This window comes from Callospermophilus lateralis, chromosome 14, assembly GCF_048772815.1.
Source record: "Callospermophilus lateralis isolate mCalLat2 chromosome 14, mCalLat2.hap1, whole genome shotgun sequence".
Taxonomy (NCBI): domain Eukaryota; kingdom Metazoa; phylum Chordata; class Mammalia; order Rodentia; family Sciuridae; genus Callospermophilus; species Callospermophilus lateralis.
The window spans coordinates 21,685,426-21,703,401 of record NC_135318.1 but is presented as its reverse complement, the minus strand read 5'-3'; the positions used below and the strand labels follow the sequence as shown (position 1 = coordinate 21,703,401).

The following is a 17,976-nucleotide window of genomic DNA, read 5'->3' as shown; positions in this document are numbered from 1 at the left end:
ATACTTCTTCCTGCAGCCCTGAAGGTACCCTTATGTTTTAATCAACTAAATACCCATGGTCACTTATTTATTTCATTATAATCTGATTTGTTTTAGAATTTTAGACAAAAATATATTCTCTTTTGCTCATTATTATATCTGTGAGATACAACCATGTAATTTTCTTTAGCAATAAAGTATTCTATTATATGAATATACCACAATATATTTACTACTCTATTTGAGTCATCTCCATTTTGGGGTTACTATGACTGCTCTGAATATCCATGCACATTTCTTTTGGGTATGTCTAAATAAGAGTGAAACTGATGGGTCACAGAAGGCTTAATTAACTTGGCAGATACCAGTGATTTCCCAAAATGGTTATTCCAATGTATAATCCCACCAACACTGGTGCTTCACATCTTTGCCAACGATGGGTATTTTTAAATTTAAATATACTGGTGTTCACTGAAATTTTAATTTTGCATTTCCTAGTGAGGGTTATTGAGCACCTCTTCATATGATTAATGCCATTTGGATATCCTTTCTTTACCTTCACTAGGAATATCTCGTGATTCCTTCTAGATGCTTTATTGTTGTAGCCCATTTCTCATATTATAATCCATCTTACACTAATTGTATATATAGTTTGAGGTGAAAGGTTAATTTTTATCCATACAGATACCTAGTTGATTCAGTACCATTTATCATAAAGATCATTCTTTCCTCCATTAAATTGCAATGGCAGCTCTGTAGAAAATCAAGTGACCATAGACAACCATCTGTTTCTGGATATTGGTACTCCATTACTATTCATCTAATTTTACATCAATACCACACTGTCTTAAATGATGCAGCTTTTTATAAAGCCTTAGAATGTGGGAATATGAACATTCCAATTTTAATTAAAATGAGTTTTTTATTTATATTGTCAAATTTATTAGCATTATTTATACTATTCTTTTTAAAAAAATACACATATTACCTTTCTCTGAACCATTTGAGAATAGGTTGCATATATCACACCCATTTATACCTCAATACAACAGTATCTATTTCCTAAAAATATTCTCAGCCACAATACAAGTTCTCTGGTGTAGGGAATTTAACATTGACACAAATATTTAAAAGAACATACCACAATTTTATCAAGTGTTCCAAACATGCCCTCTACAGAATTTTCCTGTCCTTGAGTACAAAATTACATATTGCATTTATTTGTTCTGCTTCGTTAGTCTCTTTTAATAGTGATGTTTCCTTTATCTTCACTGATAATGGTAATGTTTTCAATTTTTCCAGCCTTTCTAGATTTAAAATTAATACTTTCCAATAATTTCATTTTTAAAAATATCTGCTTTATATTACTTCCCTACTCCTACTTTCTTTGATGATAATTTGCTTATTCTATTGTTTTGAAATAGAAGCTTAAGGCCCAGCCTTTTTTTCCTTAATACTTATACTTAAAGCTATACATAAACTTCTAAGCACTGTTTTTAGCTGCAATCACACACACCTCAACACATACTTTATCATTCTGATCATTCTATTCAACATATTTTATCACTTTTGTTGCTATATCTTTTTGGTCCATAAGATATGTAAAAGAATACTACTTAATTTCCAATTATCTAAGGATTCTGCTGTCATCTATTACTGATTTCTAGGTTACTATAAATGAAGCCTGCAATTTGATTTCTTTCAAATTTACTGAGATTTGTTTTATGGTACATTAAATGGTATACTTTAGCAAATGTTCCATGCATACTTGAAAAGCCTGTGTCCAGTGAGGTGTTCAAATCTATACTCTTCTGATTTTTTTCCCTATTTGTTCTACCTGTTACTAAGAAAGTACATTAACCTACTATGATTGTGGGTTTTATCTATTTCAACTTTTTAAATCTTTCAACTCTGTTTTATTTTATGTCTGTATTACTGGATACATTAAAAAAAATGTAAGATTATTATATCTTCCCTTATATTTACCCTCTAAGCATTATGCTTTACTCTAGTGGTACTTCTTAGTGTACAGCTCTTCCTAACATAAATATAGTATGGTTAATGGGTGTATGATATTATTTTTCTTGTTTTTTTTTTAACCCACTCATCATGTCCTTACATTTAAAATACTTCCCCTGTAAATAGTATATAAGTTTTCTGAGCTTTATCTTAATTTCAATATTTGCTCCTTCATATTTACTATAATTGCTGACAAAGTTGGGTTTGACTCATCTGTTCTTTCCCCCATTTTTTAAATTGGTGCATTATAACTATACATAATGGTGGGATTCAGTTACAAATTCATACATGTACATAATATAACAATATAATTTGGCCCATATCATTCTCTAGCACCATCTGTTCCCTATTCCTTTCTTTTTGGCATTTCTTGGGAATAAATTTTTCATTATTCCACTTTCTTGTCTATTACTTTTCTATTATATATTTTTATTTCTCATTTAATGGTCCTACAGTTGTTACCTATCATTTTCACATATTTTAAACCTTTCAAAACACAATTACTATTTTAAACAGCTCAAATAGATTTGTTTACTTATTCTTACTTTTCATGTCCTTATGTAGTTCTGTGTTTTTATCTGGCATTATTTTCTTTCAACATAAAGAACTTCCTATAGTATTTTCTAGTGTCAGTTTATTAACAATAAATTCTCAGCTTTAATTATCTTTATTTTGCTTTTACTTTTAAAGGATATGCTCACTAGATTTAAAATTTAATATTAGCATCATTTTTTTCTTTCAGTGTTTTAAAGCAACTGTTCTATGCTTTTCTGGCTTCCATAGTTTTAGGTGACAGATCAGACATATTATTAAAGTTTCTTGAAGGGAGACATCTTTTCTCTGATTTTCTCTTTTTCTTTTAATTTTTTGGCAATTAATCTATGACTGATTTCAATATGGTTTTCTTTCTACTTATCTGATTGGAAGCCACAAACTTTTAAAATCTGTGTTTCCATTTCTTTCTCTGGTTTAGGAATATATTTTTTCTTGGTATTTCTTCTCTGACTGTATCCTGAGACTCCTATTATACATTAGATGTTTCCACTGGGTCCCACATATCTTTCATTCTCGTTTTTGCATTTTTCCTCCATTTGTTCTCTCAGCACTGAATAAGTTCTACTGAACCTTTTTTTTTTTTCCCTATCACACTACCCAACAACCAAATTCTGAGTTGTAGTCATTTTATTTTTGTTGTTATTATAGTAGTTTCCAAGTGTGATCAAATTCTTTATCTTCTTCCTCTTTATTATGAGCATATTAATCATTATTTTAAAATCCCTGTGTGATAATTCTAATACTTGAATCATCTGTGGATCTGTTTCTGGTCAATTTTAGTCCTTTTAGCATGTGCTATGGCATTTTGCTGAATGAAATACTGGATCATGAATGAAACACTGTAAAATTCTAGGTGATGTCTTCCTCCAAAGAGTTGTTTCTTTTAGCAGAGTAGCAATGACTCACTCACATTTTCTTGAGAGCTCTTCTATTTCAGTTCTGGCCACAATCTATAGAGAGTGGCCATAATAGAGTCTCAGCAGAAAACTTAGGATGTAACAAGGTTTCTCTAACTTTGTATAAAGTTTCAACTTCAAAACTCTGGCACTAAGAGAATGCTAAAGTAATTGCTCAGATCTTTAGGTTCCCAGCTATTGTTTTCTGTTGGTATTCTTAGGATCTTCTCTTGTACATTTGTACCTTTGAAGTCAGCTAATGACTTCAGAATGAATGGACTGCAGGTTTTCCCTCCCTTTGGTACCAGGAACTAAACCCGGGAGTGCTCTACCACTGGCTACATCTCAGCCTTTTAATTTTTTTTTTTTTTTTTTTTTTTTTAATTTGGAGACAGGATTTCACTAAGCTGCAGAGGCTGGCCTCAAACTTGCCATCTTCCTGCTTCAGCCTCCCAAGTCTCTGGGATTACAGGTGTGCGCCGCTATACCTGGTCTAACTGCAGATTTTGAAGCTAGTTTCTGTGTTATTCCCTTGTCTTCTGGAATTAAGATTCAACTACTTTAGCAGCCCCAGACCTCTATCTATCTTTTCTAGATCAGTTAAGATTGCCACATTTTGTTTGGGATCTTTTCTCCTATGCTACAAACTAAGAAATGCCTCCAGGAAAAAAATCAAGGTGATGGTGAGCTCACACTGTGTGCTTCCCTTCTGTCAAAAGATCAAAACCCCTAAAAATTTTTCTATGTTGGTTGCTCTTCAACAATGGGATAGCTGCTTAAGAAAGAACTGAGAAGCACATAAAATGCGATTATTGGGTACACACTAGAAATTCAGATTACGTAAAAAATTTTGAGGTATATCTTGCCAAGGATTAGGCCCCATGGGTCCTAACCCCATTATTTTACTTTATTTATCAGTAATACAACTTTGGTAGGAATCCAAGTTTCCTAAATCCTAGTAAGGTAATCTCTCTACACAACATGTTTACATAAGAATGGTGGAAAAATTATACCAGGAATTAGTAAAATAAGGCCTGAAGGCCAAATCTGGCCCGTTAAGGCTACTGGCCTGGTCTGTCACCTAAGAATACACATTTTTTCAAATGACTAGGGAAATTCAAAATGAAAGAAAATGTTCTTTCATTTTACACATAAAAACTTTTACATTGTATAAAGTTTTTTAAAATACATGAAATTCAAACTTCTATGTCCATAAATAAAGTTTTACTGAAACACAACCACTTTTTTATTTATGTATTATCAATGAGCTACCATGCTACTACAGCAGAGTTGAGTAGCTGCAATAGAAACCACATGTGTCACTACTGTTCAGAGTACTACATATTACAGAGATGCAGCTATAACTTGATAGCATCAAGTGTTATGCTTATTGCTATACCATGATATTTTATTTTACTTTTATTACCCATGCATACTCAATGTTAAAAAAAAAAAAGGACTCTGAATGTTGAGCTTAAGACCAAATGAAATTTATTTTGTTATTTATTTGAGTAAGGTCAGGCACTTATTTGGTGCATCACAGTAGAATTTCTTCACACACACACACACACACACACACACAAAAAAAAAAAAAAAAAGCACAACCAAATTTGAGACAATAAATTTTAAAAGCTATTAGCCTTTCTGTAAGAATGGTAATTGAAGACTGGAGGACATTCAGATCAATAACAATTTTAAAAGAAGACAAATGATTTTGACTGATTTAACTTGGTTCTTGAAAACTGACAGATATCATCAATACTTCTTTATGTAAGAAGCCAATGCTGAATTTGAAGTGGCTGAAAAGTTAGCTCTAAGAGCAGTGTGTGTGGAACAACTACAGGCAAGAATATTTTCAAATAAGCTGAGAAAATTTAGTACAACCTGAAGTGCAATCTCCCAAGACATATTGTTAACCAATAGTGATATAAATATACATGGAGCGGAAAAAGATGTAGTTGGACAATTTTACCTTGTGAAATGTAGGGTGCTTAAACACTATGGTGCAGTTATTCTGTGGAAAAGCATCTTAATATATCATATATTATTAAACTAGTAGTATTGATGGTTAGCTTCACTTCCTCTTAAATATGCTGATTTGCCCCATCAACATAGCAGTTTCATGGCCTAGCAGTGATAGCTTTGTTGTAATTTTTTTAAACTTAGGGCTGAAATGAAATTTCTGTGAATGGGAAGAATTTATTATTATCAAGCAGAATAATTTTAGGAATTAGATTTAGCTGCAAACCTGGTAATGTTTCTTAATAATTTCAACCCTGAAATGTAAGAAAGAAAAAAAAAAAACCCACCCTATTTGTAAACATACATTGTGGTAAGTCAGTCTTTTGAGAACAATTAACCCTGTGTGAATCATAAACAAGCTGCTTTCTGCTGTTCTCATGATGTCAAAAGTTGTAACAAGTGAGATCTTTATTCCCCCACAAAAAAGCAGCAGATGTATTTTCTATGCTCAAAATATAGCATTCTTCAGACCTCCATTCAAGAGCAAAATAAATTTTTGGGCATCAAAATCTTTTTAACTGTGCAGTTGAGCTTCTACCTAATTCTCTATTTGGAGGTATTTAATCTCAGAGTAATGACACGTTAAATGGCAAATATCAAGAGAATTCCATAAATGATGAATATGCTCAACTAAAATCATACACTCATAGACTAACAGTAATATTTGGCAATTTTAATCTGTGTGAAGACATCTTCCAAGATGAAATGCATAAAATCTCATTACAGATCACTATCCAGATAACCACTTGCAATTTGGATGGAGAATACTGACTTTGAACCTAAATTAAGCAAAATATTATCCTCTTATAAAAGAATTCCATTTTCTCATTGTTATAAAAAATTATACTCCATTATATTCCAACTTTTTTGTGTAAAAAAATTCCCAATGCAGGCTTGCTTTTTAAATTTCAAAGGGTGTATGATAATGCTTTTTGTGTGTTGTATATACACTAAGTGTTATGTTTCACTAATAATCTTTCTCCAGCAAGTTTTTACTTAGAATTACCGTCTCTAAAATAGGAAGGATAGCAAGGAAAAAAAAAAAAAGAACTAATTCTTCCACCTTATACATGTTTGCCTGATGGAATCTTAGTAATCTTCATTAACCACTGATTTTTAACTTCCATTTACTCTACCCTATTCCCCCATTCACTCAAGGTTATATACTAATTGATGATAGCCAATCTAGATTTTCTAAATTTGTGGGGTCAATTTGTCTGTATGTAGCACAAAAGTCTGTCTGTATGCAACAAAAAAGGACAATTAAAAGTTTTACAACTAGCCAGGTACAGTAGCACACGCCTATATAATCTTAGTGGCACAGGAAGCTGAGGCATGGGGATCACAGGTTGGAAGCTGAAGCCAGCTTTGGCAACTTAGCAAGACCCTGCCTAAAAATAAAAAAGGGCTGGAGATAAAGCTCAGTGGTCAAACACCCTTTGGGTTCAATCCCTGGTAATGGGGAAAAAATTTTTTACAACTAATGAAAATGTGGAATTTTGGTTTTAATTTGAAGAATTAGGCAGTTGCCATACTTTCAATTCATCTTGAGTCTGCCCAATAAACTGCATAGTATGCCAAACCATCTGTAACATTGTGTATGTATGTATGTACATGAATATTTTTCTGAGAAGGCCTATGACTTCCATGAATTCTCCAAGGGTTCGTGAATCATCATAAATAAAAAATCGTTCCAGGCACAGTGAATAACAAATAGCTGGTATAATAAGAAAAGAGTAAACAGGAAAACAAAGAGGTGAACTCTGGACATTTCATAAGATAAAGGAGTGTCCTAGCCATACTATTTTCAAAATATGAGCTGGTTTTTCATGGTGTTAGCATCTGCAACAATGGTGCAAAAGCTACAGTGGGTAAAATCACTGGTACCTCAATACACATCAAGTCAAAGGCACTAAACAGCACTGAAAGTCACTGTGTATTGTTCACTAACATGCACTTGCAAAAAAAACACAGAGGTCAGCTTCACCAACAATGCCCTTGATGAAGAAGTAAAAATGATTGATTTTATTAAACCTTAACTCTTGAATATACACCTTTTTAATATTTTATACAATAAAATGGAAAGTACCCACTGCATACCATGACACATTGGTTGTATTGTCTCAAATAAAAACACTTGAATGCCTGTTTTAGTTCTTTGGCTTTTCCATACTTAAGGACTCTTCTGATGATATTCTGTTATAATATTAACAAATGTAATTGTTAAAAATCCATTAAGTCCCTTAGTCCCAGATGTGGAACACCCATAAAAAATTGAGCAATAAACATACCACTTACACTAATCTTTTAAATAAATACTGTTTTTACAGTTCTATTCTTTTAAGAAAAAAAAATAAGCCAATAACAAAATCCCTTAAAAATATATTTTCCATGTGTATGAATATGAAAATATAAAGGACTAGATTATTATAAGCTCTAGATTATGATTTGAAACTTATTTTAACTTACCTTTGTAAACTTCATTGAAATATTTGAACTGAAAACTTGAGATTTAACAGGTTAGTATTGTACAAGATGTGTGGACATTGGGAAATCTACACAGTTCAGGGACCAGTTTCCAAATGACCAATGCATGTTACAAAGTCATAAGATTCATTTAAAGTATAAAATCAATGGACTTCAATGTATAGAGAAAAAATTCATTGGTATCTTTTCAGATTCACCTTACAACTAACCTTTAAAAACTACCACTACAGCCAGGTGTGGTGGTGCACACCTGTAATCCCAGCGGCTCCACAGGATGAGACAGGAGCAACAGCAAGGTGGTAAGCAACTCAGTGACACCCTGTCTCTAAATAAAATACAAAACAGGGCAGTGGATGTGGCTCTGTGGTCTAGTGCCCCCGAGTTCAATCCTGGGTCCCCCCAAAAACAAAAACAAAAACAACTACCACTTGCTGAATTTTGATATAATACCAGACAATACCCATAATCATCTAAAAAATACTATTAAAAAGCATACTCCTTTTTCCAATTACATGTTTATAAATGCAGATTTTCTTAACATACTCAACCAAGCCAGAGTCTCAAATTAGACAGGAGAAATGAGAATTCAGCTGTCTTCTATGAAAATGGACACTAAAGAGATCTACATGAATATGACAGCATTCTGTTATTTTTATTTATGCTAAAATATTATAGGTTATTAGTACTTTAAATGAAATAAAGAGTAGATATTTATTAATAAATTATTTATCAATAACTCATATAAATAAAAGCTTTTCTCCTCAATACTTCTAAAAAGTATGAGGGGGCTAAGTGTAAAGGAGGCCCAAGTTTGAGTTCTAATGATCTAGTCCCTAGTCAAAAGAAAGCCACAAGCCAGGCATGCATGTAATTCCAACAATTTGTAAGGCTGAGGCAGGAGGACTGCAAGTTAGAAGCCAACCTCAAAAAAACAGTCTCAATATAAAAATTTAAAAAACAAAAAATAAAAAACTAGGGATGCAGCTCAGAGGTAAAGCTTGTGAATGCAAACCCCAGGACCAAAACAAAACAAAACAAAAACCTGTATAACACATCATCTAAAAGAACTTTGCACCACGTTATTCTGCTCAGAAATAATTCTCCCTGTTCAGCCCCAATACTGGTATGACAGACCAGATAATACACTATGGATAAAAGGAATGGGAAAGTAATGTGTGATATATATATATATATATGAATTGTGGTTGTATGACATAAAGTGAAAGACACACTAAATAGGTACTAGGAAGAATTTGTCTTCTCAAAATTTAGTATCATATAGGCAAGGTGTACAACTCGGCATCATATAGAGTTTTCTATTAACTATTAGCTCAGGCTTGTATTAAGCAATAATAACGGTGAACATTTTCTAAGTTTTTATGTGTCAAGAATTGTTTGAAGTGACTTACCTATTTAACCTTACACATACATTATAAACTAGGTACCTATAATCATCCTCAATATGCAGAATAAGCTGAAACTGAGCTGAAATTAAGGTACACATAAAACCTGTATCCTTAACCTTATACAACATGGCTTTCCCATTGTATCAATACTTCCTGATATTTTCTGGGTAAGCATTTAATTGTGTAAACATCTGGTTATCATTCAGTATTCACATGAAGTTGGGGTCTGAAATTCACAAAATCTGTTCCCTTCCATCATCTACTTTAGGCCTTATTTTCTAACAATTTGCAAGTTTCCCACTCAGAAATTTGGTCATTTTTTTCTCACTACTTTGGCTCCATTATCTGATAATCAAACAACATACACGTTGTTTAGTTATATTACAACATACATGAAGTACCTATGAAGGTTCCTTTTTAATTTACTATTTAAATATTTATATTGAGCTAGTTTAAAGATTTATATTTAGTTCTCTAAATCCCCCATGAATATTACATTCAAGTAGCATAAAATAAAAACATTTCTGGGCTACTTCTTCAAACTGCTAGATATAAAATAAGAGAAAGCTATGTAATACCAAATATCCTTAAATCTATTTTATTTTGACAAGTTAACTTTTTTTGATTTCTCTTAACCTTGAAAATAAGAAATAAGATCGGGGAAACTGAAATGGTGTCAGACAAGTACTAAAAGAAAGTATTATTTTGGTCACTTGTAACTGACCAGATGGGAACTTCTGTTACTAAGGGATATTCTGATGAACATGTTTAGAATAAAATTCCTTCACAGTGAAATACGCTATGTCAAAATCTCAAGTTACACAGTGTGGGCATGCATCAAGAATGAAAGGCGTATCCCTTTATGTTATGTATATAACTTAATAATTCTACTTGTCCTTGCATAAATGCAGGTGAATTTGGGAAGGGAGGCCCTTGAGGCCAATGACTTTCAGGAAGGTTACACAAACCCTCATGAATCACTCTACTCCAGTTTTGAACACTGCAGAAGCAGAATAAGGCTACCACTACCTTTTCCCCTCTGTATGACAAGAACCCACTTAGACCCAGAGATTGATTTCTTAAATCAAACCAGGAAAATGCTAGCTACTAGTGATTTACACTTCAGAATAAACTTCTTTTTGGTCTTTGTACCTCTAGAAACAGATCGATTTTGTCTCCATTGAAGTATTTTCATTTTATCAATATGATGAAAAGTCTGTTAGAGGGTATACTTCAAACAATGAGGTGTAAAAATTACATTTTACCTACTAATAACCACAACTTTTGAGAACCAATTTAATGGGAGTAAGGTGAGTGGTATAGGAAGAAAAAGAAGAGTTTTGGTCTTGAACTTTTTCCCTCCTACTGTCATCAATCTTCTATTTTTTTCAGAAAGAATAAACCTTAAAATGGCTATTTATAGCTCCTAATGGCATAAATTTGTATCCAATCAAAATTAAATCACAGAAAACTCAATTGCAAATCCCCATCTCCCACCCCACCAAACCACTGCCAAGCCCACTGATATTTACAAACCATTTCTTCTCCTTGCCTCCCTATATCGCACACTTCCAGGATTACCCTTTGTTTCAGAAACACTAGGATTTTAGTCAATATTTTAGAGTATCTTACTATTTCTCTATACGTATTTTATGGCTGATATAACTCAGAATACATGCCACTGGATAAAAATGAAGAGGGATATAAAAGGAAAAAAATCTACTAGACACAATTTACTATCTTCCTCACTAATGCTAAATCTTAATGTAATCCTGTCTCAAATTTAAGTAGTTCTCTAAATGCCCCATGAATATTGCATTCAAATAGCATAAAATAAAAACATTTCTGGGCTACTTCTTCAAACTGTCAGATTCCCTCACTTGCTGGAACTATTAACAAGATGGGAAGAACTCACTAACCTACAAATCAGTTATAAAGTATGCCACCATCTTCATGCCTCCTCTAGCCTCTCATCCAGAAGAATCAAGAGAAGAAACAAAATAACCTTCAGGTGATCAACCTGCTCTTTTCTACTAACTTTAGCCTCAGATTTATACACAACTTTCACTGTGGAAGCAGAGGTTGCCAGGAGCAACTAGCACTTCCTAATCATTAGACTGCTGGGTCAGAATTAAACAATTTTATCAATAAAGGCTTTAGTTCTTCAAATTCTAGTTACCATGTGACCCAGTAATTTCATGCCTAGCTATATATCCAAGGATGGAAAACATAAGTTCACACAAAAGCATGTACACAAATGTTGAGAGCAACATTTTCACAACAGGCCAAAGGGAAAGCAACTCAAATGTCCATTAACTGATAAATGGTATATATATCCACATATTATTCAACTACGAAAAGAATAAAGGGCTGATACATGTTACAACATATATTAAACTTAAAAATATTTTTTTAAAAGTCACAAAAGACCACATGTTACATGATTTCATTTATATAAAATGTCCAGAATTCAGAGAGAGAGAGAGAGATATCTAAATCTGATTATGGTGCCAGATATACAACTCTGTGGATATACTAAAACCCCACTGAATTACACACTTCAAATAAGCAAACTATATGATATATGAATTATATCTTAATAAAGCTGTCATTTGAAAAGAAGGGGTTTTTAATGTGGTTTCTCCTTCATTTTGCAAATCCATTTCTTTTTTTCAACCTTTAAAAGGACATCAAGAGGAAAATTTCCTATATGCTTAGTCTGTCAGCCTAACTAAATCTGAAGAGTATGTGATCCACAAGGAAGGAAAGGAGATACACATTCAACAACAGCAGTTCCACAAATTCAAACATCTGACAGGTCAAAGCAAAATGAAAATGGATTTAAAAAACAAACAAACTAGAACAAAACATATTCTAAGGTTTTCATTAAGCTATTAGTGGTTCCAAATAGAGACACATTTTTTTACCATGCAGGTTTATGTAGTGCTGCTATTCTGTGACTCACATGGTACATAAAGCCCTGTACAAGCTTTTGTTTGGGCCTGGTGTGTGTGTGTGTGTGTGTGAAAAAAAAAAACAAACAAACTTTAAAAAGCTATCTATCATACAGTAAATTATGGGGAACCTTTCCCCACTTTTACATTTTTCCATTCCCAAGTTTTCTACAATAAGAATGACTTACTTTCCTTATTAGAAAATAGGCAAATCCCAAATACATGGTTTCATATGTAATATTGAATACATGATACATAATCATCAGCTTAGTTTTTAAATACATGGGTCATGTTGGTGGCAACGCAGCGGGCACTATCTCAATCACATAGCAACAGTTTTCCATACTACCCTCCTCCCAAATGCATCAGATTCAACTCATCCCATTTCCCTTCCCCAAAAATAAATTCAGATTTATAGTTTGAACTAAGTCCCCCAGGTGATTCTGCTATACTCCCACTCTTACCCTAACTCCTCAGAGAATAATCTAAGTAAAAAGCTTTTTACTGGACTTTTCAGATTACCCATACAAAGAAGTTTCAGTTGAGTCAAGGGCACTATGGTGAGCCACAAAAATGTGGTAGCAGGGTCACAACAAGGGATAAAGTGGTAGTAGTCTTTGGCTTTTAGTTCTAACTAAAATTTAACCCAAGAAAATATACAAAGAAATATGTACTGTCCAAATAACCAGCATGATTATTTTACACTACATAGCATAAATTTATTAAAATGTCCAAAAGGCTCTCTAAAAATACATTAGATATGACCAACCAAAAGAGAAACTAGAAGTGATATAGTAAAAAAGAATGAAGAGCCAAGGGTGATGGTGAATGCCTATAATCCCAGTGACTCTGGGAACTGAGGCAGAAGGACTGCCCAAGTTCAAGGCCAGCCTCAGCAACTTAGGGTGGCCCTAAGCAACTTAGTGAGATCCTGATCTCAAATTAAAAATTAAAAATAAAAAGGACTGGGGATGTAGCTCAGTGGTAAAGTGCTCCTCGGTTCAACACCCAATACCAAAATCAAACTAAAGCAGCAGCAACAACAAACACACATAAAAAGAAGAAGCAGGAATATGTTCTGGAACTACAATAAGCATTTAAAAATGACATAAGGTCCTGCTGAATTTTTTCCCTTATTATAGAGAAATTCCAGCCAATTCAAAAAAAAAAAAAATACAACACTGTATATTTTTATTGTGTACAAAGTAATATTTTAAAGTGTGTATATATGTACACACACATACAGAGGAATGGTTAAATCTAGCTAATTCACAAATGTATCCACTAACATGGTTATGTTTGTGGTGAGGGCACATATTCACAGTTTTTCAAGAATACAATGTACCATAATTAACTATAGTCACTTGCTACACTACAGAACTCTTGAAATTTATTCTTATCTAACTTTAATTATGTATCTTTTGTTGGTCATAATTTCATTAAATAGCAACAAAAAATCTAACCATGGCTATTTTGCTAGGCAGCTTTATAAAATACCATCACTTGAATCTGAGTTAAGTTTAATTAGCACATATCATCATTAAAAACCAAGGTAGACAATGTTTTTTTTTTAAAGCCTAAAAATAATTACTAGAAAATCTGAGTCTGCTCTGTACAAGTCCTTAGATGGTCTAGATTTGGGAAGGTGGGGAGGAACATGTAAAACTTTAGAATCCCAGGGAGGCACTTTCAAACTAAATATGCTTCTACAGGATTAAGAAGTAATGAAACTTCACTTATAGTATTTAAACATAAAAACAAAGAGGCTGGGAAAAACTGAAACACTACTTGCTTAGACTGGGAGCTCCTTGAGTGAATAGACTATGTCTTATCTTTGGATTCCTTGTGCCTGGCACAGAGGAGTTCAATAAACACTTGCTAAACTAAACCAGGAAAATATATCTGGTCTATAGTTCTTGCAACAAAAAGAAAAGATTACCCAAAACCAGAACCAAGCATTTAAATTGGATTCACAATGAAATCACTAGGCTACTTCCCCAAGTGCCTTTTTTCCCCCATTAACCTCAACCCATTAGTGAAGTTATTTAAGGATCTGTAATCCTAAAAAGGTGCATTTGTCTGACTTGAAAGGTTCTAGATTGAGCACATTTTAAAATAGACAAATTTACTATTTTATGCTTATAAGGTAAACTCTGAAGACTATCAAGAAACAAAAATTTAAAAATAACTATATTTTCCTCCTATGATAATGCAAAGTACAATCCCCCCCCCCCCCCAAAAAAAAAAAAAACAACAACGATCACATCTGTGAAAGACTACAAAGTCTTAAGAAGTGAACACTGACTGCAAGCACCAGGGGGCCTCCCAAGAATAACTTCATAGTAAAAGAATAAGAGTTAAATAAGAGTTCCTGATAAAACTTCTGCTTCCTATTCAGTCTGCAGACTGCTGGAAGGCTTTCACATCTGGGGCGAATATATTAATTTAACTACACAAGGGATACACACAAAACTGTTGTTCAAAAATCTTAGATACCAAAGCTTTAGTTGAAAAAAGAAACTTAGTACCCTCCCCTAAAGTCAAATAATCTTCTTTGATGATTTTCCAAATATAAGTACATACTGCTTCGCTATAGTAGAAAACCTCCTTCAGGTAATCTTCAGGAAATAACAACAGATTATATGAATCCTTCGAAGATGTCTTGACAAAGAGGACTCTAAATTGTTTGAAAAGATTTGAATTCTTTCCTATATACAAAACAATTAATGATGATGCAAATTTTAGGGTAAAGGGACCCTTTGGCAGAAAACTGCGTTTAACTTTGCATAAAATCCTGCAACGAATCGACACACTGGCCTGCCCACCTCTTCCTTTCCCCCTTATGCTCCAACACATAACTAATCAAAACCACCAGGGCCCGGAAAACTTTAAATGCTGCGAAGACTTCTATGCAAATACCTTTTCAACCCAAGAGAGGCTTTACAACAGACCTTCACTAAGTTTATGCAGAAATTAAACTCCGTTTAAACCTGTTAAACGTTCAAATCCCAAAGTCAATCGCTTAAACAAACGTATCAGTATGTTTCCCTTTTCTTAACATGTATCTTCAACCCGATCAACATTGTTTCACTTTTTTTTCCCCCACGCCAAATAATAAAACTGTCCGTAAACTCCCGCTAATTTGATCTTTTCCTTAAAGAAGAGTTGGTTCTAGCGCATCGAGTTTAAAATGCAGAGCAGATGAAACTGTCCTATCTAAAAGAAGGATTTTTATAAAACCCACTCCCGAAACGACAATCGGAGGCAACCAAGGGCAACGCACAAAGAGAACAGAGAAGAAATACACATTCCAGGGACACACAATGCCCAGCGGCAGGCACCCTCGCCCCCTCCTTGGAAGGGTCACCGAAGGCCAGCACGACGGCCAGTGGAGTCCCGAGGCCCTTTCCGAAGGCTGTCTCCGCGGATGGGTTCGTCGGCCTCGGTCCCCGGGCCCAGCCCCTCTCGCACGGCCGCTCCCGAGGCCGCCCGCCCGCGTCCCCCAGCCTCTCCATCCCCTCCTCGCTCGTCCGCCCCTCCGCCCTCCCGGGGACTGATGCCCGGGCGGGCAGGAGCCCCTCCGGCTTCGCGGCGAGGGATGCCCGGCGCCCGCACTCACCCTCCAGCAGGCGGGTGATGAGGCTGTCCACGTTCAGCTCCCCGTCCGCCATCTTGTCGGCACCAGACTCTCCTTCCCGGCAGCGGGAACAAGGGCTTCTCGGCGGCGGAGGCTGCAGCGACGGGCTCGGTGTTCTCTCACCTACAAGTCACGCGGCGTTTCGACCCCGGCTCCAACTCCCCCTTTTCCCGGGCCCTCCCCCCACCCCCTCCCCGCCGAGCAGCGAGAGCGCGCGCACACTCGGAGGCACCCACAATAAATAAATAAATAAACAAGTAGGGCCCCCACGAACCCGGCCGCGTCAGACCCAGGCCGCCACCTCCTCCTCCTCGGCACCGCCCAGCTCCGCAAAGCTCACCAGCGCCGCCGACGGCCCCACCCGCAGCGCCACTCACTCCCTACGGCCCTTGCCCGCCGCCGCGCCACGCCGCCCTCTGCGCAGGCGCGTCGCGTGCTCTCTCGCGCTCCCCACCCCTCCCAGGCCTTCGCGCAGTCGCAGTGGACGCGGTTTGCCCGCCGCGGCAGACTTCGCGAGGTGCTCGGCCACTGCGCCGAATCTCCGGGGCGGCGCAGGCGCGGGGAGGGATTCCGGCTTGCCTAGCCGAGGAAGCTCCCATTACGCAGAGGGCGCGTAGGCACAGCTGACCTTCCCCTTTTGCTGCACCCCCGGGTGCTATCGCACTGCAGGCGGAGTGGTTGTGCCCTTCCCGCTTTGCTTTGCTTTTTTTGGCGTCATTCCCTGCTTTTGCAAGCAATTTCTCACGTTTCCGTTAAGTAGGAAACGTGGACTGCAGTCACCCTTGTTTGAAAACCAGGTGTGTGGAAACATGAAGGGGCTACTCTGCTGAAAAAGTTTGACATTGCAAACAAGGGGTTTTATAACCCACTGTTCTCCAAGACTAGTTCCCCAGGTGTCCCTGGATGAAACAAGCATTAAAGTGGACCCTGGAAAAGTCCTCAGTAGTAAAAATTTACACGGGTACTGCTCTCTACGTTCACACTAGCGCTTACATCACACTTTACAACTGTATCCACTCTGTGGATGCCATTTTTCCACGGTGCTTTTCTGTTCATGCCTCCGTTTTTTTGCTTAATCTTCCTCTCTTGTCGTTGTTTAAGCATTTATCTCCCACACTCAGCTCCCAGAGGCGAAAAACACATTTATCTTTGTGCTTGCTGCCCCCATCAAGTCTCTGTCACATAGAAGGGAGAAACACGGGGACTAGGGAAGGTTAGTTACTCAGCTGGCTTTCCGCCACATAATAACTGCCTTTAAAAGGGCAGGATAAAAAGTATCCATCTAAAGGATCTAGGCAAGCAACAGTGTTTAGCCTGCTTTGGGAAGTGCTTAGAGGGATGGCCTTGACCCATTCCAGGGGTGTTTTTTCTGGACACTCAGACATGACTCTTCCCCAAGCTCAAGGCAGCGCTCCCTCCTTCCATGTATCACTAACAACAGCTAAGAATTATTGAGATTCATGCTGGTGCCCTGGCAGTGTTTTAGATGTTATACACTTGTTATCTCTATTAATCCTTACACAGCCCTATTTTTACCTTGTGGATGTGGTTAATCCAGGCACAGAATATTAAGCGCCTACCTAGCTCTCAATCACACAAGTAAGGAACAGAGCTAGGATTCAAATCCAGACATCTAGTGCCAGCATCTGCACTCTTAACATTTGTCATATACTCTCGCTCGGTGTATGAAGTTAGAACAGGCAACCAGTCATAACTGTGGTCTGTCTGGAGTAGATTTCACAGACTCTGCAATTACTGCCAGTTCATTTGGGGCCTTAAGATCTAAAGAAATAGCTCATCATCACTCTTTCTTCTTTGTTGTACATTTATTTATACCCAACTTCATCCCAGAAGAAAGGAGTCAAGACAGCTTACATAAATGTATGCAGCAGGGTAAATTTAAAATAAGTTCAAGAGCCAGGTGGTGCTGGCCTGTAATCCCAACAGCTTGGAAAGCTGAGGCAGGAAGATTGAAAGTTCAAAGCCAACCTCAGCAACTTAGTGAGACCCTAAGCAATTTA

The 17,976-nt window shown here is 36.2% G+C and overlaps 1 protein-coding gene across 1 annotated transcript in view; it reads right to left on the bottom strand.

Moving 5' to 3' along the window:
* Nucleotides 1-16,305, bottom strand: part of Ppp1cb (protein phosphatase 1 catalytic subunit beta) — a 37,896-nt gene extending 21,591 nt beyond the window's left edge. Inside the window, exons 1-2 of the mRNA XM_076834001.2 lie at nucleotides 16,230-16,305; nucleotides 15,938-16,078 (exon numbers count right to left, since the gene is read on the bottom strand). Coding sequence (XP_076690116.1) covers nucleotides 15,938-15,989 — 52 coding nt within the window. The 5' untranslated portion in view covers nucleotides 15,990-16,078; nucleotides 16,230-16,305. The remainder of the gene's footprint in view (nucleotides 1-15,937; nucleotides 16,079-16,229) is intronic.
* Nucleotides 16,306-17,976: the final 1,671 nt, after the last annotated feature.